Raw genomic sequence first — 26400 nt, 5'->3', positions numbered from 1 at the left:
TCTCCAGAGTGTTTAAGTGCATATTTCCACTATCCACTAAGTTGTCTACCAACAGGCTTGCAGGACAAACACTTTTGTGGAATTTGCAAGGGAAAAGGAGAATTTATTTGATCGTTGGTGTACTTCCATGAAAGTTACCACTAAAGAGCAGAGAATTAGTGCTCTTAGAGGAGATTAAACATTGTGTTCCTCATGCTGTAGCTGAACATATTACTGAACACAAAGTGAATAAACTTTCTGAAGCTGCTATCATGGCTGATGAATTTGTGTTAACCCATCGGGGGTCATTCAGTTTGTTCAGCTTTAAGAATGACATGAGTAAGTCTGTGTTTTGCTCTCAAGCTAAGACAAAGTCTCCTGTGATGAGTAGGAACGTTAAATGACGTGGTCATTTATTAGTTTCAAAGCTGATTTTGGCAAAACTTCATGATAACAATTCATTTAAAAGTTACCAAACATGAATACATTTATATAATGCTTAAAATCATTAGTTCATGTACATTCAAGCAGCTAGAAACAATATAATTTTATACATTTTCATATCCATATTTAAATGTTTGTTAAAGTTATTAAGTCTTGGTTAATTAAATCTCCAATTAAGACACATTTAAATTTCTAATCTGAAATGGTCTTTTTTAAAACAAAATTTTTAATTTTTTACATCAAATGAATATGACTGATGTAGTGCAGTGTATGTTTGTAGAGTGTGTATCTGAAACTCTGCGAGTCGCTGCTCTGGTCGTGTGTTGCAGTGAATCCTGATTCTTCAGCGATCTCCTTTACTCTGTCAGCAAAACCTGACACTTGCTCTTTTGAAAGGTCCAACAGGAAGCTGAACAAGAAAAAACTGTGATAATGAGCATTCAGGGGTTTTGCTTGCAAGCTATGCATCAAAATGTTAGCATGAGCATGAATGTAAGTTTGATTTGTGTGTGTGATGATGGACTCACTTCGCTAACTCTATCACCAGAGCAGCATCAGGCGCTGCGATCTCTCTCAGAGAAGAATCGAGCTGATGAACCATACTGAGAAAACAGAGATTGTGTTATCATCAGACAGTTTATGCTGGTCACTCACACACAAACTCAAGCACTGTTTCTGTGAGCTGCGTATGAACAGGCTTCACCTGGCTGAACAGAAGATGCTGTTGAACAAGTTCCTGTATTTGTTTTTGAGGGGAAGTTTGTTGAGTGAGTCTGGAGACAGAAATGACACTTTCACTCCATTCAGGCTCAGCAAATCTGCAAAAACACAAGAACCCAAAATAAATGCTGAAAACTCTCAAAACTATTTAAAGCAGCACTGTTTGATTTGTTTACAGCACTTCACTGGCAATAGATGTACATTGTTTTGACATAATAGGATGTTACCAAGCACTTGTGTCTGTTGCTCAGGTTCTGTGTGAGTTTGAGAGGAAGGGGGATCATTCTGCATCTTCTCTTCTGTTGTGAGACTGTCTGTGGATTGACAGCAGGAACTCGAAGGGTTTGGTACATCTTCATTCAGTAAAGAGCTCTCTCTAGTGGCAAGACATTCAAACAACGCCAGGACGTTCACTTCTGAAATATCCTGAGCCGTCTGAGAGAGAAAGATGGACAGAGAAAGGTAAATCATGATGGAAATGTTATTGCAATATAATATACAGTATATCGTGCAGTGACAAGCTATAAAGATAAGTCAAACATGTGGTCTTGGACAGAGAAAATAAGTAATGCAATATGATTTTTTTTTTTCATGAGGTTTTTGTTTGTAACTTAATTTTGGGGGGTATTAGGGGTTATTAAATAGTTCCTGTCACCTTTACATGTTGATTGTTCTGTTTCTTCAGGAGGTCTTTGTTCTCGGTCTCTATGCCGAAGGACAGATATGGACCGGAGACGATGTCCCCCCAATATCCTCTAACAGCGACCCAATCTCCACGCTGGTACAAACACACACACCGTTGCATGACAGTGTATCATGGCTCACAACTATTATTGTAGACAGTCAATCTACTCACATGATTGAACACTCTGACTCTGATTGGCTGTTTGGTAAAGCCCCTCCCTCATTTCAAAGGCCACACCACTTACCCTCCATTTCACATACTGATGTTTGCTGATGATGTCACACTAAGAGAAAAATCACAGGATTTTGTAGATCAGTAGTGAGGCAGGCTTAATATCCTCAGTAAAACCATTAAAAAAAACTATTTTGTTACTTCAAATAAATTAAATTAAATCCTATCTTTATTTAAACTTATTTTATTCCAAGCTAGTTGCCAAGGCAACACTTGTCATTTTCGTTTAGTTTCACTCGCGGTACTAAAATAACTGAAATGGAAATATAAATTAATAAAAAGTATGAATACACACACACACACACACACACACAAAAACTACAAAATTAGTAAAACTAAAAAATTTTTCTTTATACATGGGAACATGGAAAAAGTGTCTGCTGTGAATTGTAAATATGTAATTTAGGTGCTGTTATTCGGAAATTGCCTAAACAATCACATTTTAAATAAGATATGGGCTGAAATAAGTCTATTTGGCAAATAACGGTGTAACATCCAGTAATTTGAGTCTTATTGCACGGCTCTGATTGGCCTTCCGGAGTGCAGGTGTATAATAATGTCATGTTATTTGGTACATACGCCTCTCTGGTGCAGTTTCATGCTGAGATCCCAGTCGAAACACCCCTGTCGTGAGTCGTAGCGAGTCCCCAGGTGCTGCCGAACACGGGCGTCCCAGACCTTACGCACACTTGCTGGCACTGACGGTGGCCGTTCCCACAGTTTAAAGATCCGGACCAACTCATCTCTCTCCTTAAACTGATGATGAAACAGCAGAGGAGTGGATATCACTGAGATGAGTTTGATTATGACATGCAGTATATAAACACATATATGAATGTCTGCTGGACCTTCAGAAGGCTTGTATCAAGGCAAGGATGGGCGTGCGAGTCAGAGGACAGAGTGTTTGTGATGGAGAGAGAGAGTTGAGCCGCGGCGTGTTTTAAAGTCTCTTCCGTCTCTTTGCGAATCTCAGAATTCCCAAACACCTCCAGAAACACTTCAGTCTTTTCTAAAAAAAAATTACAACACAAATAAACTTCCTCGACTTGATCTGATCTGAGTATACAAACATGAATGCAATATGTGACATTTACAGTGTACAAAAACTAAAAACAATGTAGAAAAAAACAGAAGTACATTTGTATTTTTACACCTTTCCCTAACTTGAAACAACAGGAATTGTCCAAATGTAATATAAAATGTAAGTCTATTATGTCTCATTTGTATTATATATTTATTATAATCTTTAAAACATTTGTAATATTTTAAAATGTGTGTATACATATACTATGCTGGGAATTACAGGTTATAAACTTATTACTATAACTGTCTGTCATAATATATGAAGGTACGTACTGTGTAGACTCATGTTCTCAGGGGTCTGAAGTGATAAATATAGTAGTAATAATTGTCTGGCAACAACCTCCATATTGTTCTCAATCACCCAAACCTGCAACATGCCACATGTCTCATCATTAACACATTAACATACACAGAACAGAACAGTTGATTTATGTTGTGGGAATAATATGCCATAAAGGCTATTATTATGCTGTATGTAACAGATTCTGAGGTCACACACACATGTAGTGTATCAGAGTCGGTCAGTCCAGTGATGGTCTTCAGGATGTGTCTGGGATCTCCACTGCCCACCAGCAGGACATTCAGCTCTCCATCTGACCTCACTGTGTTCTCTGTATAGAAAATACATCACACTCATGTATGTGAGCATTGATCCATATTTACAGTGTTTTGTCAGATCCTGTGATGGTTTATGCTTCACCTGAGTTCAGGAGGTCTCGTGCTGGTCCGAATCCCCACCAGGTCACACACCCCGCGCCCTCGACAGTCCGACCGGCGCTCATTCTTCACGAGCACTACGACTTTATAAAACAGGATAATGCCTGAATATCCTCCTTCTTAGCGGACTGTTGTGGATTTTGATTTTGGCTGAACTATTTTATTGCAGTTTAACTATACAAAAACAAAAAAAATCCACGTAAAAGCAAAAGCAAAGGTTCAAGCAAATGACTTCACTTTTTCAGAGGAAAAAGTGAAATGGATTAAATCATTCCCATCTTTTATCCTCTCCACAATCCTGCCACCAGCAGGCGAGAAAAGGAAGCGCAGGGTCGTAACTGTAGTTAACTCTGAGATATGAATCTGAAACTGTAATTTGTTTGAGTTTTTTTAATCAAGACCAGTGCTTGTGTCCTACTCAATTTTTTTAAATGTATTATTATTATTATTATTATTTTTACAGTCTATGGTCCTCCTACTCCAGACGGCGCGCGCTTCCTGTTGCTAAGCAACCGCGGTCCAAGCATTAGCTTGCGTTTACCCGGATAGAGAATCGAGAGGTGAGTTACAATTAGCTACATATTATATATGTGTTTACTACGTGGATTTTTGTTGTTTTTGTATAGTTAAACTGCATTAAAATAGTTCATATTTAGGCCAATAGGCCAATTTATACTTCTGCGTCGGGTGCGCGTAGAAGGTACGGCGTAGCATACGCATTGACGTGTACCATACGTCGTACCCTTCGCCGTACCCTGACGCGCACCTTCTCAAAAATGTAACTACGCGTCGCGGCGACGCGGACCGCATGATCTGTGATTGGTCGGCTGGATAGCATCGCGTTTCCTCCTACGCATTTCCGGAATAATCTTCTGCACTCTGCACCGCCCGCCCGCCATTTTTAAATTCCGAAGATCAGTGAAGAGCCATGGAAATAGACCAACTGACCGAGAGATTGCTTGAAGAAGTGCGGAAATACAGCCATCTGTATGACTCCTTCAGTCGCCATTGCTCGTTGAAACCTAAACTCAAAATAGCCGCGAGGAATGTAAACACAGTGGAACTGGAACATTAAAACCCACCCGCGCCAAACTAGCGTTTCGGCGGTGTAACTGCAGAGCAACACAGACATTCGCAGAAGTATAAATGCTCACGACGGCGTCGCCTACATGCGTAGCCTACGACGTACACTACGGCGTACACTCGACGCAGAAGTATAAATTGGCCTAAAGAGCACTAATTCTCTGCTCTTTAGTGGTAACTTTCATGGAAGTACACCAACGATCAAATAAATTCTCCTTTTCCCTTGCAAATTCCACAAAAGTGTTTGTCCTGCAAGACTGTTGGTAGACAACTTAGTGGATAGTGGAAATATGCACTTAAACACTCTGGAGACCATCCCAGATGATGTCCCACCAGCAGAAGGCATTACCAGGGGCAGCCCATCCCGGTCCAGCAGCTCCACCAGGGTCTCCCTGCTCAGCTCAATAAAAATCTACATTTTTTTTCTTATTTTATGTACTGTAAATTTAAATGTTTATGTTGATTTTGTTATGTTTAACGTATGTTGGAAAAAGTACTTTAATGTAGCCTATAGAACAAGTTTTTTTTTTTTTTTTTAATGTATAGAAGAATTTGTTTCATGTAGAAATTATGACTGTCATTACAAAAATAAACAATGTCCAGAACAATTCATTCTCTTTTATTTACACATTTAAAGTTGTATAAAAATAATGTACAGAATTTCTTTCCTTTTAAAAAATAAAAGTGAAAAAAAGTTAAACAAGAATATGCAGAAAAAATATATATTTTTCAATCATTCTGTCAAGGAGAAAACAGCCTGTCCATCCTCTCCCTTCTTTCCTGTGCTCTCCTCGCCTCTGCCTCCCTCTCAGTTGCATGTCTTCTCTGATCAAGTCCAAAAACTCATCCTCTGTCTCGCCGCCTCCATGCTGGTGCTGCTCCTGCTGGTGCTGGTGCTGGTGCTGCTGGTGCTGGTGCTGGTGCTGGTGCTGCTGCCCCTGGCTCCTCCTCACCGTGGGCACCCACTGCTGAACTCTGCCCTGGTGTGTCCTCAGGGTGTGACACTGTCATAAGAGACATGATTTACTGCTCTATTCAGTATAATTATTTCATGTATAATAGAGTTTTAATTGGTTTACATGTTTTCTTAGTCCATTTTATTCCTCTTAACATTTTAAGTGTGTATGTCTTTAAGAAATGTATGGTTGGCATGTCATGTGAGGGATCACATGACAGGAAGCAGGAACTACACTTGTACAAAGAGAGCAGCATGGCAAACACAACGAATACCAATCACTTTTCTGGAGTGTGGAGTTACCACTTGCAGACTAACCTTTAAAGACACCACATCAAGCTTTTGGATTATCACTTATTTTGGATTGTATATACACTGGTGGACACTCACATTGGGACGCTTCAACACACAAGGATTCATAAGGACTGTTTTAGGGTATGGTGCAATGGACTCTATGCTTTTTAACAGCCTGAGTTTTCCTGGTTTTATTGTGTTGTTTTAAAGTCTCTTGTGAAGATTGTAAATACACAGTTCTTATCCACTTTAACCTCAGTTTTGTCTCAATCTTTTAACACCCAATTCCTCAGACAGTAAAATCTGACCCCATTTTAACTTTTGTAATTTCAACGTAATTAGCTGAACGTTACAAGGGATTAAGGCAATGATGACAGGGGGGTTGGTGCAATGCCTCTGTCCCAACACCTCATCCATGAGGATAAACCAGGGCCAAGTTTCAGTTCACACACCCTCACCTGTCCCAGGACATTTGCAATCCTAAGGGCAGAGCAAATGAACCTTGTTAACAACAACAACAGCACTACATTTCAGCAAAGATGTGTGTATTAATTTTCTTTTTTCTTTTCTTTTCTTATATTCTCATTCTCTCTCTCTCTCTCTCTCTCTCTCTCTCTCTATATATATATATATATATATATATATATATATATATATATATATATATATATATATATATATATATATTCATTAAGCTGTCCCATTTTTATTTATTTTTTTGCCTGTATGGCCGTTACCTTCCCCAGACCAATTTTCTCCTGAATTGCTCTAAAAAAGCAGAAAGGGGTACTTAACACAGGGTTGCAATCTTAAGTGCATTGTTAACACTGCAAAATATGACCCATCAAGACATGCATACAAAATACTTAAGAAATCATATTTCTGTATACTCAAATTTGGTTAAAACCACATAGCTTGCATGACAGCACTACAAATACACATAAAAGTGAAACCCCATTGCCTTCTCTAAGGCTTTTCTTATTTTTGTGGGCTTTATAGGGTGAGTGGTATTTATTATAATACACAAGTGAGATAGTGGTATTTCTGAGATAGACTAGTGCAATATTACAATATTAGCACAAGTTTTGCCTCAAACTACCTGACAAATGAAGCCACGCAATGGTGACGAAGGAGTTTATAAGAAACTTTAACTGTGGTTTCGCTAGCTATTTGAGTAAATGAAAACATAATACTTACATTTAAATGTGAATTTGCTGTCCACCACCGAACTCTAATCTCAGCCGCCTTTAAAAAAGAATAGTGGGTAGAATAGGCCACTAAGGATCCGTTTTTGTATCCTTCCTTTCACGGGGAAAGAACATAGACAGTATAAGAAATGGACACAGCGACCCCACAGATTTCAACGGAGAAAAGTGAAGCAAATTAGAAGCACTCACTTCCTGATGGCTGAGCGTACTGCGCAGACTCAAACTGAGCTTGACGACGTAGATGTGACTTGAGCAACCTGTCCAACAGTTGTAAGTCTTCTAGTAGCTGTGCCAAGAGAAATCTGAATCATTCCCTTCCGAAACTTGCAGAGACGGAGAGCGTGAGTAGGAGCTGTCCATGAGCTAGGAGCAGGAGCAACTTAATGACTCTCTATGGGCTTCTCCCTTGACTTTATCGGACTTTATCGTCCCCCCGATTGACTGCGAGCTTCTCCTCCTGTCTATACGGTAATTTCCAGAGAGTCGCGTGGTTATGACGCAATCGTTAGCCTATTTTTACAAAAACTGCTTCTACGGGGCCATAATGTAAGATACAAGGTAATGGAGCCTTTTATACATTGTCGTGTTTCTTTAGAAATAAACAATGGACAAATAGAGTCTTTAAACGCCTCAGATGTAATGTTATTCGCTGTCAAAGTGACACTAAAATGAAGCTGGTGGATTCTCCTCTACCGAATGTTGCAGAACTAGCGTTCTTCTTTGAGCAAGCTGGTGTGGGTCTGGGGAAAGAGGAGATGCAGAGAATCTTCCTGGCTTTGAAACAACTGGTGGACACACAGTGTCTCCAGCGCTGTCTATTCTGGGGCAAGATCCTCGGCACACAGAGCAACTACCTGGTGGCTGAGGGGGAATTCAGAGAGGGTGTTTCCCATCAATCAGGGAATTGATGCTCCTGTTGTAAGTTTCCCTCCCTTTCCTGGCAATGAGGCAAACTACCTGAACTATATCGGAGAGGCCTACACCCCAATAGTGCTTCCACCGTCCCACAGCGAATACCCCAGCGGACCCGAAATCACTGAGGCCCAGGACCCCAGTGTGGAGGAAGAGCAGGCTTTGCAAGCAGCCCTGGAGGAGACGGAGGCCCTGGAAGAGACAGAGGATCTGGAGGATGATTAAAATGGAGGTGTGACTCTGCAATGGCCAAAAATAAACCTGGACTTTGGTCAGATGTAAAAAAAAGAAAAAGAAAAAAAAAAGGATGCAGTCTTTGAATTGGGACATCCTTCGTCTCGCCGCTGTGACGTTTCGTCTAGGGATGGCGAAAACTAAAAAAATTCTTGACCGACCACCGAGCCTCATTAGCCGGTTGAAACCGGTTAAACGATTAGTTTAAAATATGCTACGCTATTTGAAATAAAAGCCATTTCGAGCCGCGCCTGCAATTTCGCAACTGTCGCATTTCTCTGCCGCTCTGCCTCCCGCTCACACACACACTTTCCACTCACGTCACTTTTTTTTAAGTCCCCTAGAGCGCGAAACATGAGTCCTGCAAACGCAGCGCCGAAGAGCTTGTATGTAATCGGAGAACAAATGGCTCCTTAGTTTCGAAATGGTTTGGGTACAAGGTGATCGCGTTGAAAATAAAGGCGTTTGTCTAGCGTTAGAAGCTCATTTGAAACATTGCCGCGGCTCATTTAAGAAAATGACAGCTCCGAAGAGACGCCGCTTTAGTTTGAGGTAGTGCTAACAATAATAAAGAAAGATGATGATCATCATCACCTCATCTGTTACCACTGAAATGTAGATGTATTTCCAAATCTAAGCCCATCTAATGCGGAATGTTGCCTAATAGACTGCAACACGATAAAACCAATGGATAAAACAGGCACCTTCAGAATGCGTAAAAGACGCACCGGCCAAGGCAGGTCTAACTCATGTTGTATAATATCAAGAAAATGCAATTACCTGCCTCCTTGTTTATTGTAGATGCCTTTATTGTTACACATATTTAGCCAATCTATTGGATATAATGCATTGCATTCAATGTTGTTGTTATTTTGTTTGTAAAAGATGGCTTATATTGTTTTGGCTTAGATGTACAGTAATTGGTTATGTATGTATATGTGACTGTGCCACCCCATGTTGAGAGGAGCAGAAAAGTGTGATTATGTGTGTGCGCTAGAGGACTCCTACAACTTTAAATGAACTCAGCCATTGTAGTTGAGTTTACTGGAGTTCAAGGACATAAAGAGGTGGACCGCTTGCATCTGCCTGGAGAAGGATCTGGGAAACTTTGGAGGAGTACCAACCTAATGCCTGTTGTAAACAACAGGAGTATAAAAGACTGATGAACTGACTGCCTTTTGGGGATACTGATAACGCCAGTGCCGCCGACGCCTAGAAGCCCAGAGCTGAGGACAAGAAACCCCAAGCAGAAGATAAGAAGCCCAGAGCTTACCTACACCTTTGATTCAAAACGTGATTATTATATTTTATACTTAAACGATGAAGTTCTATTTGCCTTTATATTTTTGTTTATTATAAAAAGAAAAGTAACCAATTAAAATAAATTTAATTGATTACAAAATTTGCCTTCTGAGATTTATGATGCTGGAAGACTTTTAATGAGAACATACCACAGAGGAGTCTTCTGACCAAATTGTAAGTACCTTTTAAATGCTAACGGTTTAGGTCAGATTTGACTTTCTTTACCTTACCTGAGAATAATAAATAAATAGGTAAAAGGTGTTAAGAGTAAAGTACACACCGTAAAACACTCACTGTGTGCCTTCTAATAACGGACAGAACAACTTTTTACTATAATTTTGTTCACTTCACACAAAAAGATCTTGGAATGAGATGGCTAACTGTAGTAGCATTTAGTCCACTGTCTATAATAGCTTAATTTAGAGATCGCTTTCTCTTTTTTTTTTACCGACTACCTACAACTTTGATCGGTTAACGTTGATACGGTCAACCATCGGTCAAAGGTTAACATCCCTAGTTTCGTCGCGCCGCTGTGACGCAATCGGCCTTCAAATGCGGCCGATCGGCCTTCAAATATGGCCTTCGGAGGATGCAGCCTTCACATTGGGACACAGCTAATGTAGCCACGAAGAGAAGAACGCACTATACACACACGAACGCAATTATTTACTTTTCCCTTATTTTGTAGAATGGGTTCACCTCTATAATCTGAGAAACTCCAGCTCCTATCTATGAAAAAAACACTAACTAATGCCTACCTAGTCTTCAAGGGTGTACCGGGCTCGGGGCGGCATTAAACGCTGAACTCCGTGACGATCAGTTAAACTGAAAGTCCGAAAGCGTACCCCCTACAGAGAGTTAAATCTCCACCCAGGATAACCCTTAAAAACAAAAAAGGCAAAATAATAAACAAAACAACAAACAGTGTTCCGTCGGAAGGATTGTATACACAACCCAGCTGGATACACTCTGAATAACCGGAGTTCTCATTCATAAAGGTAACCATTCACAAAAATACTCACATACTCACCAAAATTTTTGCAGATTTGCTAAATCTAAGTGGAGTGAAAGTCAAAGAGTATAGAAGTACCAAGAGGCGAAACTCAATAGAACGTTCCATTGCAACAAACGCACCCATGCGCAGAGCTGCAGCTCCGCCATCTTGGACTGAACGCAACACTGCTGTCATAGAATTGAACGATGCCGATGTTCTGTCGATTTGTGCTGCCTTGTCGAAAAATGCTACCGTAGCTCGAATCGATAGCAGAGTCTGACGATTTGTGCTGCCTTCTCAAAAAATGCTACCCGTAGCGCGAATCGATCACAGAGAATTTCGATTCATTCTACCCTATGTGTTTCCATATAATGGTGTAAATCTCACTATTTTGACAGCGTTGTTTTATTTAAAACAGGGTAAGTGTATGGGAAGCATATTTTGATATTTTAAATAAAGCAACTATCACATTTGATATAACAAGTAAAAATTATATACAAGTAAAAATTACATTATTAGGACCCAAGCCCTGAAAGGGCGAAGGCCCTATTGTTTCCGGAAGGATAATTTTTTTTCTGCCTTTTTTCCACTTTTGGGGCCCTTAAACGCCTCAGATGTAATGTTATTCGCTGTCAAAGTGACGCTAAAATGAATGGGAGTCAATGGAATGCTAACAGTAGGTGATGGCTTGTTAGCCAATGGAGGCCCCCGGGGGTGGTACGCTTTTTGGGTGATGGATTGGCCCCCTGGGAAAGAAGTGTGCATTTGGTGTCGCTTTTAGCCTTCGTCACGCCGCGATGACGCAACCGGCCTTCGTAGGATGCAGTGATGCAATTGGCGGTGACGCAATCGGCCTTCAAATGCGACCTTCAAAGGATGCAGTCTTGGGAAATGCGCTGATGTTTGTGTGCATGGAGTGTTAAGTTAAAAATGTGTTCATGCACATTATATCTTTATGCTGAATATTGTTTAATATTTCACATGACCGTTTACCGAAACTAAAAAGGGGACTTTTATTATGAAGTCCCCGGAAGGGGGTTGTTTTTTTTTGGAACACGAGGGGTGTTGAAGTGTGTCTGTGGAGAAATAAAACGGATAACGTTAATCTATACTGAAGTGTATTTTTTTTGTGTAACATTGGTAGCAGAGGATGGTTAGCAACTATAGAGTACCGCCAACCTTTGATGAAGGAAAACCATATGAAAGTTGGAAGAATGAAGTCGCGATTTGGACCAGAGTTACAGAACTCGAAAAGAAAAAACAGGCGCTTGCTGTGGCTTTGGCGCTGTCGGGAAGAGCGAGAGAAACGGCGATGGAAATACCGGTAGACGATCTGAATAATGACACTGGCATGAACACTTTACTTACGAAACTCGATGACTTGTTTCTCAAAGAAGAAAAGGACCAAGTTTACGAGGCGTACTCGAGCTTTGACCGGATTATGAAAGATAGCAGTGTTTCCATGACAGACTATATAATTGATTTTGAACAGCGGTACTCGCGGATGCGTAAATATAAGATGGAGCTTCCCGATGCAGTATTAGCATTCAAACTGCTGGACACTGCGTGCTTAGAAGTGAAAGATCGACAGTTAGCGCTGACAGCATGTACAGATTTGGATTTTGCGTCAATGAAGTCAGCACTGAAGAGGATTTTCGGAGGAAAGTCTGCTTCTACAGTAGGGATTAATCAGGAAACAGCATATGTAACAGAACAAAGGCGACAAAGGAGCAAGCCATGGTCGCAAAATGTTCAGCAAAAGACACCACTGCCTGGCACTAACCCTCTGGACAGGTATGGACGCAGATCAAAATGTGCTGTTTGTCAAAGCACATTCCACTGGGCCAAAGACTGTCCACACAGAGGTGAGCAAGTCAAACTAACTGAAGATTGTAGAACAGATGATATAGAGGAGTGCAACATTACTCTGTATACAAAAGAGTCGCCCACTGAAGCAGAAATATTTATGACAGAGTGTTTCGGCTCAGCAATAATAGACACTGCATGCACACGGACTGTGTGTGGACAGGAATGGATAAATAGCTACATCACTGAACTAAGCCAAAACGAGATAAAAGACCTGAGGAAGACAGAAACTCACAGTCACAGACCCTTTAAGTTTGGTGATGGAAAAGTGGTCTATTCCAACAGAAAGTTGAAAATTCCTGCAAAGATTGGACAAACTAGGTGTCATATTGAAACTGAAGTCGTGCCAGCGAACATTCCACTACTCTTGAGCAAGGCATCCATGAAAAAAGCAGGGACAGTGCTAGATATGGAAAATGACAGTGCGGTGATGTTCAGTCAACCTGTAAAACTTGACTTTACAAGCTCTGGCCATTACTGTGTAAACATTATGGACAATGAAAAGAAAAACATTCAAAGTGATGACTGTGTCTTGGTAGCTGTTGAAGATGTCACTCTTACAGAACAAAAGAATGCGGATGTACAAAGTCAGTGTGACGAGGAAATACTGACAATTTCAGACAAAATGAGCTCAGCAGAAAAACACAAAATCCTGATGAAGCTTCACAGACAATTTGGTCATGCTTCTGCTGACAGACTGCAGAGACTTCTTACTAGCTCAGGAAGTAAAGATGCAGAATGTAGTGTCATTCTGGAAAAAATTGTGAGTGAATGTGAAACGTGTCAAAGATATAGTAAGACCAAACCAAAGCCTGCTGTTGGCCTACCACTGGCATCTCAGTACAATGAAACTGTTGCAGTAGATCTACATGAACTTGAACCAGGTGTGTGGTATCTCCACATTATTGACCAGTTCACAAGGTTTAGTGCAGGCAGCATACTGACCACTAAGAAGTCCTCTGAAATAGTGAAACACTTTGTCCATGTCTGGATAAGTGTCCATGGTCCACCTCAGAAACTGTTTAGCGACAATGGGGGAGAATTTAATAATGATGAGGTTAGAGACATGGCAGAAAACTTCAATATAGAAATAAAGACAACAGCAGCATACAGCCCGTGGAGCAATGGACTTACAGAGCGACACAACCAAACACTTACAGAGATCATAATGAAAGTGAAGTCAAGTAACGGCTGTGACTGGGACACTGCATTGGACTGGGCTCTTATGGCAAAGAACACCATGCAAAATGTCCATGGCTACAGTCCTCATCAGTTGGTGTTTGGACAGAATCCCAACCTGCCCTCTGTGTTAACCGACAAGCCCCCAGCTTTAGAGGGCACGACGAAAAGTGAGTGGGTGGCAAAACACATCTCTGCTTTACATGCATCAAGAAAGGCGTTCACAGAAGCAGAATGTTCCGAAAGAATACGGAGAGCACTACGTAAACAACTACGTCAGACAGATGAGAAATATGAAATGGGTGACAAAGTGTACTACAAGAGAGTTGACTGTCAAGAGTGGAAAGGACCAGGAGTTGTCATTGGCCAGGATGGTGCAGTGGTGTTTGTCAGACATGGAGGAACCTGCATTAGGGTACACTACCTCAGACTAAGAAAAGTAAACAAAGACAGCGGAGATCAACATGTCATTAGGGATGATGCTGAAATTGACACAAACAATATGCAAAGACAGGAGATGACAGGAGCTGCTGTCAACAACACGGAGGGAACAGAAACTGTAACTGAAATACAGCAGAGTTCAGTGCAAACTGAGGATACAGGGGCATCCACTATGGGGCAGAATGTAGCAGCACAACACACTAGTGACGACATAGTGACACAAAGTGATACAGAGCAGGGAACTGATATCCGTTTAAAAACAGGGCAAGTTCTAAAATACAGAGACAGAGACAGTGGGGCTTTGCATACAGCAAAAGTACTAGGGCGTGCAGGCAAAGCTACTGGCAAATACAAAAACTGGTACAACCTTCTGCTCATTGAACCAACTAATGTTGCAGGCAGTAAAGATTCAGTTGACGTATCATGTTTAGACTGTCTTCAAATGGAACCCGCTGTTACTGATGTTAGTGCCACAAATGTCAGTGAGGATGTATTGGTAACAAAAGATCTATCCTTTGACCTAGCCAAACAAGAAGAGATGAAGAGTTGGAGAGATAACAGTGTGTTTGAGGAAGTTCAGGATGAGGGACAAAAGTGCATCTCTACCAGATGGGTGTGCACTCTCAAGGAAACACTAACTGGACTAGTACCGAAAGCACGATTGGTGGCCAGAGGTTTTGAGGAGTTAAATGTGTTAGAGCTACAAAAAGATTCTCCCACATGTGCTTCTGAGTCTCTTCGACTACTGGTGGCAGTTATTTGTCAAAAACAGTGGACACTTCATTCCATGGATATAAAATCTGCATTTCTGCAGGGAATAGAACTGTCACGTGACATCTACATCAGGCCTCCCCCTGAGGCTATCTGTGAGGGAACATTATGGAAGCTCAAAAAGTGTGTATATGGTCTGGCAGACGCTTCATTGTACTGGTACAATAGAGTAAAAGACATAGTGCTGAAAGCAGGAGGAAAAATGTCCAAGGTCGATCCAGCTGTTTTTTATTGGCTAGATCAGGACTGCACTGTAACTGGGGTGCTTGCCTGTCATGTGGATGACTTCATATGGGGGGGCACACAAAGTTTCTCCACAACCGTAATACCACATCTAAGATCTGTTTTCCAAGTTGGACGTGAGGAACATGATCATTTCTGTTATGTGGGAATAGATTTTGTGACTGTTGACAGAAAAGTACAAATACACCAGGAAAACTACATTCAACACATGCAACACATTCATATGGATCCTTCACGAGCTGTGGAACAAGACTCACCTCTCTGTGAGGAGGAAAAGGATCAGCTCAGGTCCAAAATAGGCCAAATTCTCTGGGTGGCAAGGCAGAGCAGGCCAGATGTCATATTTGATGCTAGCAATTTGACATCCAACATAAAAAATGCAACTGTGCAGACAATCCATGAAGCAAACCGGATAGTGTGCAAACTTAAGTCCAAGAAGGTAATTCTAAACTTCCAACACTTGGGCAGAGACAGTGCTCTTAAGATGGTCGTGTTCAGCGATGCTTCGTTTGGAAATCTTTCAGATGGAGGCACCCAAGGAGGGCACCTGATTCTTTTAATGGGAGAAAATGGAAAATTCTCACCTCTTTCTTGGCAATCAAAGAGAGTCAAGAGGATTGTGCGGAGCACACTTGCTGGTGAAACATTGGCAATGTCTGATGGAATTGACAATTCTATTTTTCTGTCCACACTGTTCTCAGAACTAACTACTGGTGATGCTGAACATGCTCCACCAATAATCTGTGTCACTGACAATCATTCGCTTGCTGATGCAATTAAGTCCACAAAGTCAGTCTCTGAGAAAAGACTCCGCCTGGAGATAAGTAGTATCAAAGAACTTGTCCAAACACAGAGAGTTGAGCGAGTACTGTGGTACAACACAAAAGAACAACTTGCAGACTGCCTTACCAAAAAGGGGGCATCAACTTGTCAGTTACTCAAGGCACTGAGTGAAGGACAATGGAAACTGAATTAAAACAAATAAAAGTCTGTCTTTGAGTTATACTCGAGAGCTTGTTGAAATATACTAGGTTGTATTTTTGTTCAAGGATGTTGTTGTTCAGTATGGCCTGTTAGTATGTTAAATTGAAAGTTATTTATTATAATTTTTTTTTTTTTTTTTTAAGAGTGGGAGTTTGTTAAGTTAAAAATGTGTTCATGCACATTATATCTTTATGCTGAATATTGTTTAATATTTCACATGACCGTTTACCGAAACTAAAAAGGGGACTTTTATTATGAAGTCCCCGGAAGGGGGTTGTTTTTTTTTGGAACACGAGGGGTGTTGAAGTGTGTCTGTGGAGAAATAAAACGGATAACGTTAATCTATACTGAAGTGTATTTTTTTTGTGTAACAGGAGAATTGCCTTAAAATATAAGTGAATATCCGTGAAATACAGACTGTAAAAAAAAAAATAAAATAAAAAAAAATATATATATATATATATATATATACCGTTTGTTTTTAATTAGTCGGCGACAGTTTTAAGTTATACTAAAATGGAGATGACCGAGGAAGCGTTGAACAATGAGCGACTACAGGCGGCAGCTCGTTTTAAGGCTTTCACGATGAAGAACAGCACTAAAACAAACCTCAATCTCTATGATAACCTTGTACAAATGTTAACCACAGTTATGGATGAGCGTCCAGAGAATGCAGTCGATGTGATCGAGGACATACGTCGCGAGCTGAAAGGAAGTATCCTTCAGGAGAAACAGGACACCTTGCGTGACAATCCATCCTCCTCATCCTCAGCTCAGTTGCTGGCCGAGCAGCAGAAGACACTCTTCAAACGTGCGGCAGGCAGGGAAGGTGATCACGAGGAAGAGCTGGTGGATTCTCCTCTACCGAATGTTGCAGAACTAGCGTTCTTCTTTGAGCAAGCTGGTGTGGGTCTGGGGAAAGAGGAGATGCAGAGAATCTTTCTGGCTTTGAAACAACTGGTGGACACACAGTGTCTCCAGCGCTGTCTATTCTGGGGCAAGATCCTCGGCACACAGAGCAACTACCTGGTGGCTGAGGGGGAATTCAGAGAGGGTGTTTCCCATCAATCAGGGAATTGATGCTCCTGTTGTAAGTTTCCCTCCCTTTCCTGGCAATGAGGCAAACTACCTGAACTATATCGGAGAGGCCTACACCCCAATAGTGCTTCCACCGTCCCACAGCGGTATAATACCCCAGCGGACCCGAAATCACTGAGGCCCAGGACCCCAGTGTGGAGGAAGAGCAGGCTTTGCAAGCAGCCCTGGAGGAGACGGAGGCCCTGGAAGAGACAGAGGATCTGGAGGATGATTAAAATGGAGGTGTGACTCTGCAATGGCCAAAAATAAACCTGGACTTTGGTCAGATGTAAAAAAAAAAAAAAAAAAAAAAAAAAGGATGCAGTCTTTGAATTGGGAAATCCTTCGTCTCGCCGCTGTGACGTTTCGTCTAGGGATGGCGAAAACTAAAAAAATTCTTGACCGACCACCGAGCCTCATTAGCCGGTTGAAACCGGTTAAACGATTGGTTTAAAATATGCTACGCTATTTGAAATAAAAGCCATTTCGAGCCGCGCCTGCAATTTCGCAACTGTCGCATTTCTCTGCCGCTCTGCCTCCCGCTCACACACACACTTTCCACTCACGTCACTTTTTTTTAAGTCCCCTAGAGCGCGAAACATGAGTCCTGCAAACGCAGCACCGAAGAGCTTGTATGTAATCGGAGAACAAATGGCTCCTTAGTTTCTAAATGGTTTGGGTACAAGGAGATCGCGTTGAAAATAAAGGCGTTTGTCTAGCGTTAGAAGCTCATTTGAAACATTGCCGCGGCTCATTTAAGAAAATGACAGCTCCGAAGAGACGCCGCTTTAGTTTGAGGTAGTGCTAACAATAATAAAGAAAGATGATGATCATCATCACCTCATCTGTTACCACTGAAATGTAGATGTATTTCCAAATCTAAGCCCATCTAATGCGGAATGTTGCCTAATAGACTGCAACACGATAAAACCAATGGATAAAACAGGCACCTTCAGAATGCGTAAAAGACGCACCGGCCAAGGCAGGTCTAACTCATGTTGTATAATATCAAGAAAATGCAATTACCTGCCTCCTTGTTTATTGTAGATGCCTTTATTGTTACACATATTTAGCCAATCTATTGGATATAATGCATTGCATTCAATGTTGTTGTTATTTTGTTTGTAAAAGATGGCTTATATTGTTTTGGCATAGATGTACAGTAATTGGTTATGTATGTATATGTGACTGTGCCACCCCATGTTGAGAGGAGCAGAAAAGTGCGATTATGTGTGTGCGCTAGAGGACTCCTACAACTTTAAATGAACTCAGCCATTGTAGTTGAGTTTACTGGAGTTCAAGGACATAAAGAGGTGGACCGCTTGCATCTGCCTGGACAAGGATCTGGGAAACTTTGGAGGAGTACCAACCTAATGCCTGTTGTAAACAACAGGAGTATAAAAGACTGATGAACTGACTGCTTTTTGGGGATACTGATAACGCCAGTGCCGCCGACGCCTAGAAGCCCAGAGCTGAGGACAAGAAACCCCAAGCAGAAGATAAGAAGCCCAGAGCTTACCTACACCTTTGATTCAAAACGTGATTATTGTATTTTATACTTAAACGATGAAGTTCTATTTGCCTTTATATTTTTGTTTAATATAAAAAGTAAAGTAACCAATTAAAAGAAATTTAATTGATTACAAAATTTGCACATACCACAGAGGAGTCTTCTGACCAAATTGTAAGTACCTTTTAAATGCTTACGGTTTAGGTCAGATTTGACTTTCTTTACCATACCTGAGAATAATAAATAAATAGGTAAAAGGTGTTAAGAGTAAAGTACACACCGTAAAACATGGCGCCCAACATTTTATGGGCATTGATCCATCGACCCCTGGCCACGGTCGATTGAGCAATGCTTGCCCATTCGCTTCCGCACTCGTACGCTTGAGTATAGGAGTACGAACTTTGAAAGCTAGTAAATTACCAACTAAAAGGCAACCTGTAAGACCCCCAAAAATGTTAATAGTCTAGAAAAGATTGTTTTAAGGAACAACCCAGAAAGGGTTAAAATAAAAGACGTCTAAGAGAAACTTCTGGAAAAGATAGTATTTAAAGATACAGCCCAGAAAAGGATGTAGATAATATTTATAGATTAAACCCAGAAAGGGTAAAGATTAATATAAAAATAAAATTCCGTGAGAGTGGACAAATTAATGCTATAATGCATAGCATTTTGCCAGAAAGGGCAAATATTAATATAAAAATAAAATTCCGTGAGAGTGGACAAATTAATGCTATAATGCATAGAATTTGCCAGAAAGGGCAAAGATTAATATAAAAATAAAATTCCGTGAGAGTGGACAAATTAATGCTATAATGCATAGCATTTTGCCAGAAAGGGCAAAGATTAAAATTAAAATAAAATTCCGTGAGAGTGGAAAAATTAATGCTATAATGCATAGCATTTTGCCAGAAAGGGCAAAGATTAATGTAATAATAATAAAACCCAGAAGGGTTCAAACACAAGTCGACTAAGAGAAATTTAGCCAGAAAGTAATAATCTAGAAAAGATTATTTAAAGGAAAATCCCAGAAAGGGTTGAACAGAGATTATTTATAGACAGCCCAGAAAGGGTTGAACGCGCGTATGAGCGAGAGAGCCGTAAAGATTGAGAAAGCAGTGAAAAAGGAGAGACAGAAAGTCTCAAACGGCTAGCCTCAGACAGTAAGAGGCAGAGACTGGCTAAACGATAAGACCTGTTAGTGGAGGACGCTTCGCTTATGACAGGGCAAGCAGTAAAATCCAGCAATGTAGATATTTAACATGAGGAGATTCTCATGTATTAAAATGAAAACTAGCCTTTCAGGCAGACACAACGGTTCTAGAAAATGGAACGAGGCTTCTCAATGGCTTCTGTAATGAAAGTATAATTATTGGTCCTGGAACAGCCAGGATGATTTTGTTGTAAAATAGGTGTACCGGTTAAAGAGAGAGTCTGTGAGCATAGCTCAGACTCGAAAAGCCAACAGTGGTGCGTGTCAGATCGTCTCCCACACTGTATTACAGAGAAGAGCTCGTACTTCAGAACGCTAGAGGCTGAAAGACCTGTAAAACGATAGTTATGAAAACTTAAGGGAGGCACTGACAACAAAATAAGTCAGGAAAACTTTATTTTAATATAAAGTTAAATAATAGTTTATGATGGAGTAAAAATGGTAATTGAAGGAATATAATTACAAATAACAGACAATGAAGAAAATGGGAGATAAACTATTAACAATAAACTTGTTAAGTAACAATGCAAAGAGTAACAACTTTAGAAACGGGAAAAAATTTCCCCAAGGACTCTCTCGGCCGTCCACGCCTCCGTATGAGAGTTTTACAACAGAGTCAGGGTGAGTTAGAGGATTCAGAGAACTCCAATACCTCTGATACACAACACAGAAAGTGAAAGCAGGAAATCAAATAATATTAATGTTAAATGTAGTTAGTATATACTTTTAATATTGAATTAGTCAGAGGTTACTGTAGTAAATACAGAGGACTAAATACAAATAGTCTGATAGAGAGAAATGAAGTAAGATGCTATTAAGAGGAAAACAATAAAAATAATAATAAATTAAAGCTGCAAGCAGCATTTATCGGGGTTCAAGCATTTAAGGCCTTTAAGCACATAAGCATCAAAAGACATTAAGTTTTATTTAGCAAGCTTTTAACCACTGACATCATAGATGGAAAAGTCCATTTACAGCCAATACAGGCAATTTACCATAGGAAATAACTGGTTTTCATTGTTTTTTGACAGTAATGGTGCCACCTATGTTCCGATCTTGTTGCATGCTTTTTTACTGTTATATTACATATGCCCACTAATTTGTGAGTTTTTTGCTTAGGATTTATAGGCTTTTCTATACATTTCTGCACTGGTTTGGTTCCGATCGGGCGAAAAACCTAGGACTTCTTAGCAAAAGTAGGTTTTTGACAAAATTCAAAATGGTGGAAAATGTATCATGGCGTAAATTAATTTTTTCTCTAATTTTTAGCATTGATATTGAGAGAGCATAGATTGATGACAATAACATAGGAGCAATATTGTTAGATTTTAGCTGAGCTTTTGATGTACTGGATTATAAATTATTGCTCGATAAACTGAAATGTTACAAATTTACTTCTCATACTCTACATTGGTTTAAAAGTTAACTGTCTCATGGGACAATGTGCATTTAATGGAAGTTATTCAGATGTGAAAGAGTTGCAATGTGGTGTGCCTCAAGGAAGTTGTTTAAGACAGTCATGTATGCAGATGATAAAACATTATATTTACCTGCAACATCAATTAAGCAGTTGTCTACTGCTTTGGATGAGGAAATTTTACCTCATCCAAAGAAAACGTTTTACCACAACACTGTGTAGCATGTAGCGCGCAACGCGACATGACGTGCTACACCCAGTTATAGTATTCGGTAGGGCCTCATTAAATCAGAAGAAAAAATCATCTACTGGAGGGAGGAAATGGTGCAACAGGAGAGCAAATAGTTGACAAATGCGTTCTAATTCAAAGAGAAAATTGTACTGATAAATGATAAAGTTCTCTTCGTAGTTTGTTTCAGAAAGATGAGTGACAAATAAGAACAATAGATAGTTAGTAAATGAAAACAGATATCACTGACTCGTTTCTTTTGAATGATTCAACAGCCTAAAAGCTTCGATTAAATTAGGTGAAGTTCCGCAGTTTTCATACAATTTGTGAAAAAAATAAAATAATTGAAACCAATACTAAGTCTGTTTCTTTCACGTTGACCCAAAAAACGTACAATAATAAAACAAAATAATACATTCTATTAGGGCTGTTGCGATAACCGCAATATTGCAGGACCGCGCTTCTGACAAGCCAAGTGCAGAGGAATGCAAGTAACCGCAGCAACTGCGATATTCGCGTGTTTTCTTTTTTCATAAGGATATAACCTTCTAGTTTTGTACTTTTGTGTGTATTGAATTTTAAATAAGTTAAAGGGATAGTTCACTTTGAAATTAAATTTTGGTATGTTTTAGCTTACCTCAAGGGCATCCAAGATGTAGGTGTCTTTTTTTTCCGCAGAAGTTTCAATTTTGATATTTTTAGGACAACCGTTCTTGTCTGTCAGTCATATAATGCAGGTCGATGGTCATTATCTCAAAGAGCATGCACAGAGTCCAAATTAAAACAATTCCCCATCGTCCAAATTAAACAATTCCCCATCGTAAGTACACATTGATGGCCTAAGACACGAAACGAGCGGTTTGTGTGAGAAAACGAACAGTATTTATATCGTTTTTACCTCTTGTACACAGCCACGTCCAAGTGATCTGAGAGCGCGGGCGGGTATAGATATATACAATAGAAGTCGCCTTGGCTACGGCAGTTCATTGGAACGAAAAAAATAAATCAGTGTGAGTCACGCATTGAATCAATGCCATTGGTCTCTATTACATGAAGCATCAGCTTCAGCGTTACCCATGCGACACATTGCTGGTAGGGCTGGGTACCGAGTTCGACACTTTTTAGGTACCGACCGAATTGCCTCGATACTATCGAGTATTGAAAAATGACTTCTTGTTTGGTACCAGATTTTGATACCTAAGGGGTTAACTCGTCAACGTCAGTGCTCTGTATTGGATGAAAAACTACGATAAAACCTGTTGGAAAGCATTATTTGCAGCGATTTTCCAAGTTTCAATCTTAACCATTGTATTTCATCAGAAACGATCTGAAAACAGGGCTTTAAGTGTAAAATACCGAACTTGTCCTTTAATATGAGACGCGAGCACACACAAACTCTCCACGCACATACTCATATGAGACACGCGCGTGCACACGCAAACTCTCCACGCACATATTAATATGAGACGCGAGCACACACACACACAAACTCTCCGCGCACATACTCATGTGAGACTCGAGCACACACACAAACTCTCCGCGCACATACTCATATGAGACTCAAGCACACACACACACAATACACTAAATATGTGGAAAAGTCGATCAAAAGTCTACATTCCTCCAGGCTCGATGCCAACAGCGCGCGATGCAGTATTTGCTGTAATTGTAAAATAATTGCTGCAAAGACCGGTACCACGACAAATATGAAGAAGACCTTGATAGTGAGTTCCAGACTTTCTCAGTTGTGGGAATCAGTCTAGTACTTTTCCTAAACACAAAGCTGACTGAGTTCCAGACGAATGTTTTCTGTACAACCAACAATTCAGTGAGTTTCACTCTATTCAAAGAACCAATGCAGACCAGTAAAAATTTGTTTTCCTCTGCGCCGACAGAGAAGAAGTTAACAAACAGCTGCAGGGTTTTGTTAACTAAGTTATCCTCTAAAGTTGTCTTTTAGAGATGAAATTTATCCTCTGTTCTTGTCAGGCAGGGAAGATTAGCGTAAAGTGCTAGTTTTGTATTTGTGTTATCTTTTGCTCTGGGCAAGGAAGGTTAACAATAGTTGATCTGTGTTAACGTGTACCCTCTGTTGATCAGAGAAGTTTAGTGTTTGTTTGTGTGGTAACATAGAAATTCACAAAATGTTTAGGAAAAGTACTAGACTGATTCCCACAACTGAGAAAGCTGGACTAGCTACACCTTTAACATATAGTGAATTCAAGTCTTTGTTATCAGAGCACATGGACTCCATCGTGACTGAGCCAGTCAGATTGAATTTAACAAAGAAATTTGGCATTGATGCAGACAAAGTATGGTCAATTGAAGATTGTAAGAAGGTACTAGGAGAAAGTATTCGCAAGAACAATGTGAAAGCCATTATCTGTTGTCACAGATAATTTGGTTTAACACTAGCTACAGAACAGTCTAAGCGCAACTCAGAGCTAGAGAAACAGATCAAAGAGCTCCGTACAAGATTATCTTCTGTGACTAAGAAAGTAAACCGCAACAAAGATGCAGAAAAAACTGATGTGGAACTTCAGCCTGATAACAATTATCCTGAATTAAAAGCTTTCTTTGAAACAGATGTAGCCATCCGATCAGTAACTGATGAGCCTGTAGATTCAGTGCAGGTTTGTGGGGCTAGGAGAAGATCTCAGGGAACTTAAAGTGTTACTCCCAACTTTTCTGTTGTCCAAATACAAACTGTTGCCAAAACATTTTTAGCTCCTAAGGAAATAGACTTGTTGAAAGTTTGCCATCAGTGCAAAGACATTTTTCTGAGTTTAGGAGAGAGTTATCCAAAAAGATGCGGCTCTATGATATGACTCTAGCTGAAGTCACCCAGCTAATATCACAGATCTTGACTGAGTCAGAATTCAATGATTTTGAAAGTGCTGTAAACAATTCTGAACTGCAACAGGCCAGTAAAGATGAATTGAGAGAGGAAGTTTTGAAAGTGTTAAAGAACATTGTTGGACCAAAAGTTGACTGGTCAAAGATCACCATTTGTTTACAGAAGAAGGGTGAAACTGTTTGTGAGTACACTAGTGTTGTCACGATACCAAAATTATTGTTTCGATACCGATACCAAGTCAAGTATTGCGATTTCGATACTTTTTCGATACTTTTCCTGAAAAGGGAGAAACACTCTCAAATATCACTGCTGTGCTTTATTTTAAAACCGGGACAACATTCTAATCATATAACACACTAATAAATGAACATATGAAGAGCAGATATATTAAACATTTGAACACAATATGAAATATGAAATATAAAAAATAAATTAGAGCAATGACATTCAAGAAAAAAAAAAAAGATAAATTTAGCAGCATTATCTCATTTATCATAAGAAACATAAGAGCTTTATCTTGATTCTGAACTTTGAATAAAAATATGAACAGCGATTATATTAAACAATGTTTAATATTGGTAACATATGATAAGCCTCATTGGTGATATATTTGACATGTGGGGAGAGAGTTGTGGAAGGCCTATACTTCATGTTAAACATAAATATATAGCAGCAAAGACAACAATAGGCTACAGAATAATTCGTTCTGTATTGAGAGGTGCAATATTTGAAAATCGATAATATTTTTTTAAATTACATTTATATTGTATATGTCAAAACTTTCAAACATCAAAATGTCATTTATTAATATGTATTCGTGTCAAAATGACATAGAAACATCTTTTCCTATTCTATTTTGCCTGGAAACGCTTCCAACAGGCTTGCGTGTCGCGTGAAAAATAGGCGTCGGTTCTATTTATAGCATACACGCGTTTTCCGCGCGTCTCGAGCTGCGCCCAGACGCGTGTGTCACGCAGGCAGTTAACATGGGAGCCGAAATAAAAACGGACACGACACGCAGACAGTGTGTCGCCGGCCTTACAAATCTGGAACGTGGTCATTCTTAGAAGTATGATACTAATAAATTAAGGAATCGTGACGTTTTTCATTTCCTATTTACTTTTGAACTGAAGTATCGGTGCACCGTGCAACGTACTTCCATATGTCACTCCTCGCGTCATCTTTTTCTACGAGTCGTGGACCACTTGTCCTCGCACATGCAGCCATCTCGCTGTAGTGTTTTGTCACATGACACTGACAGCGGCAGGTTCTTTGCTGCGTGCGTCAGGAAAAAAACACAGACGTCCATAGGGAGGCGTTTAAAAAAAAAAAAAATGTAAGTATCGATACTGATAAATTTAGGTATCGTGACGTTTTTAATTTCCGAGTATCGCGATACTTTTGAAGTATCGGTACACCGTGCAACACTAGAGTACACAGAAAGATTTTGTCAGTCAGCTGCAGCATACAGTGGTATAGCGGACACTTCAGAGAAGGTGTTAGATGATAATGGCCCTTTAGTTCGCACATGGTCTGATGGGCTTTTGTCAGAACACAGAAAGGCGTTGCCTTTCTTAAACATCACATGGGCTACGAGAACTTTGCAAAACAACTTGGACAGTTTAGCTACTTGGGAAAGAGACTCTGATGTCAAGGCAAGAGTAAAAATTGCAGCAGCATCCTTTAAGGTCAATTCAGAGAAACAGAAACGCAAATGTCCTAGAGAAGCCAGTTGTTCTTACTGTCGCAAGCACGGACATTTTGGAAAAGAATGT

General features: G+C 40.0%; 3 protein-coding genes and 1 pseudogene across 6 annotated transcripts in view; 2 read left to right on the top strand and 2 right to left on the bottom strand.

Moving 5' to 3' along the window:
- Nucleotides 1-643: 643 nt before the first annotated feature.
- On the bottom strand, nt 644-4030 carry LOC309509436 (dynein axonemal assembly factor 3-like; annotated as a pseudogene). Its single transcript, XR_014211650.1, has 11 exons — nt 3843-4030; nt 3644-3753; nt 3416-3509; nt 2908-3068; nt 2639-2815; nt 2000-2111; nt 1799-1921; nt 1371-1578; nt 1127-1241; nt 951-1025; nt 644-832 (listed from the first exon to the last, which is right to left on the bottom strand). The product of XR_014211650.1 is annotated as a dynein axonemal assembly factor 3-like (transcript).
- A 341-nt stretch (nt 4031-4371) lies between these two features.
- LOC309509440 (dynein axonemal assembly factor 3-like) overlaps nt 4372-26400 on the top strand; it is a 63312-nt gene continuing 41283 nt past the window's right edge. Inside the window, exon 1 of one of the 2 annotated variants that reach the window (XM_082184161.1) lies at nt 4372-4419. The gene's annotated coding sequence lies outside the window, so the exon portion shown is untranslated. The remainder of the gene's footprint in view (nt 4420-26400) is intronic. The other variant, XM_082184162.1, reaches the window with a different exon arrangement.
- LOC309509431 (radial spoke head protein 4 homolog A-like) overlaps nt 5546-26400 on the bottom strand; it is a 52778-nt gene continuing 31923 nt past the window's right edge. The window contains exons 3-5 of one of the 2 annotated variants that reach the window (XM_082184143.1): nt 7589-7685; nt 7389-7493; nt 5546-6671 (exon numbers count right to left, since the gene is read on the bottom strand). The gene's annotated coding sequence lies outside the window, so the exon portion shown is untranslated. Of the gene's footprint in view, nt 6672-7388; nt 7686-26400 lie in introns of both variants that reach the window. The other variant, XM_082184142.1, reaches the window with a different exon arrangement.
- LOC309508820 (radial spoke head protein 4 homolog A-like) lies at nt 16842-17489 on the top strand (the record flags this gene model as incomplete). The annotated part of the gene is made up of 1 exon (XM_082183290.1): nt 16842-17489. One exon carries the CDS (start codon nt 16842-16844, stop codon nt 17403-17405), a length of 564 nt encoding a protein of 187 aa, XP_082039416.1. The 3' UTR covers nt 17406-17489.

The sequence above is a fragment of the Leuciscus leuciscus genome (assembly GCF_965113295.1).
Source record: "Leuciscus leuciscus genome assembly, chromosome: 11".
In the NCBI taxonomy this organism is placed as follows: Eukaryota; Metazoa; Chordata; class Actinopteri; order Cypriniformes; family Leuciscidae; genus Leuciscus; species Leuciscus leuciscus.
This window is presented reverse-complemented; position numbering and strand designations above follow the sequence as displayed.